Raw genomic sequence first — 6,750 nt, 5'->3', positions numbered from 1 at the left:
TAATTGAAATCATTTTTGACAGTGTCTTAAAAAAAGCCTGGGGATGGATTTTTCAGAGGGGCTACAAGACACCGTGGTGTTTTTGGACAGTGTTAATTGGATGCAGTTGCTTCTGCCTGGTCAGTTGGACAAGTTCACTCCTCAGACTGACATCAACAGAAGCCAAGTAGGCTGCTTGCACAATGCTGTGATCCTAGCACTGGAGATGTGAGTGATAACCATTGCTGTTCTAGGATAGCCTGGGGTCCATGGAGTGATTTGGTCTCTATACAAGTTAGAAATGATTAAGTTGAATGCAGCTCAGTGGTAAAGCACTTGTCTACCACAAAGCCAGGGCCTGGATCAAACCCCAGTACCAAACAACCTCAGGCAAAAACAAAGGAACTCATCAATCCATGTCATTCTTGTGTAGTTGGGTTGTTTTTGAAGCCTCTAATACTGGCCTAACCTCAAACTTAAAGTATGGACTAGATGGATGGAATCCTCCTACATCTGTCTCTACAGTAATGAAATTTCAGTTTCTTACCAACCGGACTGACATCATGCAGTTTTGAAAAGCAATGTTTGATTCAGAACATGCTGAGCAATAAGGTCACATCAGATTGGCTAGTGTACAATTTTAGGATCGTAGTGTGAGTTGAGTCCAGCCTGGATTACATAGCCAGCTCTGGGCTACACAGTGAGACCCTGTCTCAACAAAAAACAGATAAGTTGCTAGAAGGACAAGATACTCCACTAGCCCCTAAAACATACCCAGGAAACTCTATACTCCAAAGTTGTCTGACATAGCTAGGTTCCCTAAACCAGGCTCTGATCTTTGAAAATTAAAAGCAATGATTCCATTTCACAGATTCTTCTCAGTCTTTGCCAGGCAGGATCAATTTGTTGAAAGCCCAATATGGGTAGGTTGTACATATAATACTTCCATTGTCTCTGAAAAGGGGTTAGTATCCTTTCTGCCATAAGAAACAGAGCTTAGATTTTTCCTTCCCGGTGTCCCCCTTCCAAAGCGGTATGGGACTCAGAGTAGCAAACTGGATGGGACATTGGTGAATGTGAATGATTGTGAGAGGCTCCACATGCTGCCAGGCTAGCAGCATTTGCCTCTGAGACTGCCAAAGAGTGCTGTAGTGAGTAAAACCAAGTCTCCATCAAGGCCTGAGTGGTGACAGATGCTCACTGTGAGGGGGAGAAATCTTCATAAGACAGACTGAAGATAAATTTTCTCCTAAATTCTTCCCCAGGATCATCTCCCTTAACATCCATCAGAATGAGCCTCCAGGCCCCACCCCTACCCCCACTCCTGCACCTGGCAGTGCGAAGCTTAGTGAGCAATGAGACCTTGGACATCTCTGCTCTGCAGGACCAGCCAATGGAGTTCTTTCCCATTCTGCTGAAGGAGGCCGACACTCAGAAAAAAACAGAGATGGTTAAGGCCCTGGTGGCAGACTGGCCCTACCCTTGCCTTTCTGTTGGGTTGCTGATGAATAAACCTGACTTGGAGATCTACCGGGCTATGTTGGTTGGAGTAGGCACAAGGCTGCAAAGAGAGTCTCCCCCCGGGTAAGCAATAACCATATAATGCCAAATTCTACACACTGGCGTATATGGAAGGAACATCTGGAATCAGGGAGTATGGGGTCAAAGGTGGATCAGAGACTTTGGCTGGTATCCTGGAGGGCTGCAGGGGCTTTGACAGCTCTAGAGTCCTTGTAGCAAATAGCAATTAAGTATGAGATAGCTCTTGGTGCAGATGTAGCCACAGGAGAATGACCCTGTACCTCTGTCACCACCAGGTAATAAAAATAGGTTTATTCTGGGCAGCGGTGGCACATGCCTTTAATCCCAGCACTCAGGGAGTGCTGATCTCTGAGTTCGAGGATAACCTGGTCTACAGAGCAAGATACAGGACAGGCACCAAAATTACACAGAGAAACCCTGTCTCAGGAAAAAAAAAAGGCCAGGCGATGGTGCAAGCCTTTATTTAATCCCAGCACTCAGGAGGCAGAGCCAGGCGGATCTCTGAATTCGAGGCCAGCCTGGGCTACAGAGTGAGTTCCAGGACAGGCTCCAAAGCTACAAAGAGAAATCCTGTCTCAAAAAACAAAACAAAACAAACAACAACAAAAACAGTACTAGATGACAGAAGTCCAGAACAACTGAATGCAGGGAAACAGGACAGGTCTCCAATATACATCTCAGGCAAAAAGCTCATGCTTGACAAGCTTGAGATTCTGTATTGGAGACCCAGCATTGAAAAGCAGGAATATGAAGAAAACAGAGATAAGCAGGGGAAAACTCCATCAGAGATGGAGAAAAAGTTTTGGGTCTCAACTTACCTTCTGACACTTCTCTTTTATCTACAGGGAGCAGAAGCTTCAAGTGCTTGACTTGAGGTATGTGCACCATGATTTCAGAGGTGTGTGGTCTGGAAGAGATGGCGGAAACCACTCAACAGAAACTTTGCCTGAGAAGCTATTAGTGGCGGACCTTCTTCCTCAACGCACACTGAGGAGGCAGCATGTGAAGGTTGTCACTGATCTTCACCTACCTGTGGATGAATATGAAAAGCAGTTGTTGGAATGGGAAAAGGATATAAAGGATTTCCTGAAATTGTGCTGTGTGAGGCTGAGGATTGGTAAAGAAAAGGGCAGCACTGTCAGGAATGTCTTCCAAATTTTACAGCTGCACTTCATCAAGGAGTTGGAACTGAATACAGTGGGTGAGCTCTCCACATTGGCCAGTTTTGTACCTTTCATCAGGAAGATGAGAAATCTTCACAAAATCCAGCTAGTACGTGTCTTCCAAGACCACACCCACACTCCTGCAACTGGCGGTACCACTGACAGAGACGAGAAGTACGTCCGCAAGATCATTTCTCAGTTCTCCAAACTCAACCGTCTCAAGCATGTCACCATAGATGATGTCTATTTCCTCAATGACCACATGAAACTGTTGCTTAGGTAAGAAAGGATGGAGAGCAGGTCCTGCTACCAGAGCAAACCTTTCTTTTATACATTAGGAATAGTGGGCACCTGGTATCTGCAGACCTCTGTGCATTTCACAAGGAACATGTAAGGATGAGCTTACTCCATGGTAACTGATTCAAGGGCCCACATGACCACTCATAAAGCTGAGCGATGAAGTGGGGAAGTTTGTATGGACAGAGCTGCCAGGGTAGAAGGCCAGCATTGGGGGTTAGATCTAGGGAGGGTGGGTTGCAGTTTCCTCCATAGCAACCCTATCTGATCTAATGTGGAGGAACAGGAAAAGAAGAGGGCACTGCATAGGGAGGACTCAGATCTGCACAATTTCCCAGGTGAACTCTGTGTTTTGATCGGGGAGAATACATCCCAGTCTGGTTCCCAAACAGTGTAAGGCTCTGTTGAGAGCAGGAGTGGCCTAAGTGGACAGGACATGGAAAAGCTGGGGCGAGAGTCAGAGGCAGGGCTGAAGAGTGAACAGGTGCAGACACTGTGACGGGGAGTCAATGATTCTTCAGAAGGCAACCTGACATGGCCATATGGATCCTGTCTTTCTCCTTCCTGTGCATGCTCTAGCCTAATAGTCTCCATAGCAACTCTGGGTCTCTGCTTGTCATTGAAGAATAGGAAAGGTAGCTGTGGAGTGAGCCAGTCTGCACCATGAAGATGACTCCCTAGGGCAAGAGTGGTGTGATTTGAGTAAGAAGACTAATGGGTTGTACTGTGTGCTCATGGCCATCCTGTGGTCACACTGACCCTGCCTATGTGGTCCCCTCTAGCTCTAGGACAACCCACCACTGTGTTTCAAAATAACCCCTTGGTCTCTCCCTAGGTGCCTGAAGACCCCGTTGGAGTCCTTGTCCATCTCTTTCTGCAATTTCTCACAGTCGGACTTGGAGTCCTTTGCCCAGTGGGGTCACTGCCAGCTTAAACATCTGTGCCTGAGAGGTGTCAATTTAAGTGATTTGAATTTCATGCCTCTCAAAGTCTTCTTACAGAGTGTTGCAGACACTCTGCTGACCCTGGAATTAGAAGATTGTAGGATGAAGGACCCTGACCTCAGGGTCCTTCTCCCTGTCCTGAGCCAATGCTCCCTGCTGACCAGCATCAATCTTTATGACAATGAAATTTCCACCAATGCCCTGAAAGACCTTCTGTACCACACTGCCAACCTAAGCCAGCTGAACGAGCTGTACCCTGCTCCTAAAGAGGTCTATGATCACTCTGGTTATGTCAAGGTAGTGGAATATTCCCAATGTTGTGCTGAGCTGAAGAGCACACATGTCAATGTAAGGCAGCTCCAATCAGTCTGCTTCGGTAGCAATCCCTGTTTGGACTGTTGTGAGCGTTATTTCTACAAACTAGAGACAAAACTTTGTGATTGTTCATAGTAAATTCCTTCTGGATAATAAGAAATGAAGGCACAGGGATAGGCCTCTCATCTAGAGGACCCTAGAACACATGGTTTTGGACACTGCTCAGTGTGGTGGAAATGAAATTGCATGCAGTGGGGACACAACATGGGGGCTGACATTGATGAGCACAGTGAGGTTAAGTGTCTTGTGGAGTCAGAAAAAGTGTTCTACATTTCAAACTGTAGCTCCTGTCAGGACTGGCACTTTTTCTTTTCTTTTTCTTGAGACAGGGTTTCTCTGTGAAACAGTCCTGGCTGTCCTGGAACTCACTCTGTAGACCAGGCTAGCCTCAAACTCACAAAGATTGGCCTGACTCTGCCTCCCAAGTGTTGCTGTTAGTGGTGTATACCACCACCACCTGGTAGGACTGGCTCTTTAGGGCCTTCCTCCTGCATACAAAGTAATTGTCAGAAGCTGAGAACCTGGTGTTCTGTCTGTGGTGTGCTGCTTTGCTTCTCCATTAATCTGGTCCTCGATCATGCTCAGGGCAGTTCTTTGACTGTACACAAGAATGGAAAGATACTGTCTTGCCTCAGTTCTTGTTGGCTAAGATTTCTCAACATCCAAGTGACCTGAAGCTAATCTGACATTGTCTTCCCACTTGTGCATTGCAGTGGGTTATATGTAATGTTTTCAAAGCAGCAATGTTTGCAAAGCCAAGGGTTAAGGAAGGGAGTTTTGGGGAATGGGAAGCAGATGGCGATCCAGGGTACTGGGATGCACTGTGGGGACATCAAAGATGTCTGAAGCAGAACAAAAGACAACAAACAACAACAGAATGGGGATGAGCATAGTTCTTTTCCATTCTCTTTCTGTCTTTTCAGTGTAGCCTTAAACTCCTCATCCTCTTCCCTCCTCTTACAGATTAATGGGGTTTCTAACAGAAAGCACCAAACCCATCTTGTTGGCCACCTGACTGTGGGGCACTATACTTCAGGGCTCCCCATTCTGGCTGGCCACCTGCACATTAACACCTCCAGTAGACAGACAAAGATCCTGTTATTATACAGCACTCGGAGTCCCTGGCAAGTGGAGCCAAGGCGACCCATGGCGGGTGAGAGACAGAGATGCCAGGCAGACAGTGCTCCGTGAAGAGTTTTACTTCGTGGGGGAAAAGATGGGAGAGGGAAAGAGAAAAAGATAGGGCGGGAGAGAGCTCAACCTGGAGAGGTGCCTCCCTCTGACTAGGGAGAGAAGGGAGAAGGTGGAGTTTTCTCTTAAAAGTAGGCTTGAAGTCAGAACATGCACAGGGCAGGTCTTCCAGGGGCAGGCCAGAATGCCAACACAGGTCCCTGTCCTGTCCTAAAGGGTTTCCAGTCCCTAGGATCTGCATAGTAAATGTCCAGTGTCGAATTGTCTTTATTTTGTTAATGAGTCTCTGAGCCTAATTGTGTTTCCTTGTGTCTGTATAATCAGGTAGCAATAAAGATGTTTGTGTCTGGGCATGGATCTCTGCATCCGGTTCCCTCAGTCATTGGATGGGATTTTTAGCACAATTTGGGTGTTTGGCCATCCTATCACCAGAGTAGGTCAGTTCGGGCTGTCTCTCCATCATTGCCAGTAGTCTATTGTGGGGGTATCTTTGTGGATTTCTGTGGACCTCTATAGCACTTTGCTTCCTCCTATTCTCATGTGGTCTTCATTTACCATGGTCTCTCATTTCTTGTTCTCCCTCTCTGTTCTTGATCTAGCTGGGATCTCCTGCTCCCCTAAGCTCTCTTTCCCTCCACCCTCGCCCTTCATTACCCCCACTCATGTCCAGGGTGTTCATGTAGATCTCCTCCATTTCTCTGTCATTGGGTGATCCCTGTGTCTTTCTTGGGGTCCTGTCTTTTTAGGTAGCCTCCAGGCCCCAGGTGGAACTCCAGGAGTCCAATTGGTGAGAAAGAGGAGGGTTTATATGAGCGAGAATTGTTGAGACCAAGGTTGGATAAAGCACAGGAACAAATAGCCAAACGAATGGAAACACATGAACTATGAACCAATAGCTGAGGAGTCCCCAGCTGGATCAGGTCCTCTGAATAAGTGAGACAGTTGATTAGCTTGATCTGTTTGGGAGGCTTCTAGGCAGTGGTACCAGATCCTGGGCTCATTGCATGAGTTAGCTGTTTGAAAACTGGGGCTTATATAGGGACACTTGGCTCAGCCTGGGAGGAGAGGACTGGACCTGCCTGAACTGAATCTACCAAGTTGAACTCAATCTTCAGGGGAGTCTTTGCCCTGGAAGAGATGGAAATGGGGGGTAGGCTGGGGGGAAGGCGGCAGGGGCGGGGGAGGAGAACAAGGAACACGTGGCTGATATGTAGAATTAAATTATAAAATAAAAAAAAGAAGTTTGTGTCACAACTTTT

General features: G+C 46.9%; 1 protein-coding gene across 1 annotated transcript; it reads left to right on the top strand.

The window, feature by feature from the left end:
- The first annotated feature begins 1,270 nt into the window (after positions 1-1,270).
- On the top strand, positions 1,271-4,375 carry LOC143271755 (preferentially expressed antigen in melanoma-like protein 7). The gene is made up of 3 exons (XM_076563628.1): positions 1,271-1,563; positions 2,367-2,963; positions 3,817-4,375. Exons 1-3 carry the CDS (start codon positions 1,271-1,273, stop codon positions 4,373-4,375), a joined length of 1,449 nt encoding a protein of 482 aa, XP_076419743.1.
- The last annotated feature ends 2,375 nt before the right edge of the window (positions 4,376-6,750 follow it).

This window comes from Peromyscus maniculatus, chromosome 2 (assembly GCF_049852395.1).
Source record: "Peromyscus maniculatus bairdii isolate BWxNUB_F1_BW_parent chromosome 2, HU_Pman_BW_mat_3.1, whole genome shotgun sequence".
Classification (NCBI taxonomy): Eukaryota; Metazoa; Chordata; class Mammalia; order Rodentia; family Cricetidae; genus Peromyscus; species Peromyscus maniculatus.
The sequence above is the reverse complement of the archived record's forward strand: the minus strand, read 5'-3'. Positions and strand labels throughout refer to the sequence as shown.

What these genes read in the sequence shown, in the direction of transcription:
- LOC143271755 (XM_076563628.1), top strand. Translation starts at nt 1,271, where the DNA reads ATGAGCCTCCAGGCCCCACCCCTACCCCCACTCCTGCACCTGGCAGTG. An exon ending in CAAAGAGAGTCTCCCCCCGG is followed by an intron (nt 1,564 to 2,366) that starts GTAAGCAATAAC and finishes TTTTATCTACAG; the next exon opens with GGAGCAGAAGCTTCAAGTGC. An exon ending in CACATGAAACTGTTGCTTAG is followed by an intron (nt 2,964 to 3,816) that starts GTAAGAAAGGAT and finishes GTCTCTCCCTAG; the next exon opens with GTGCCTGAAGACCCCGTTGG.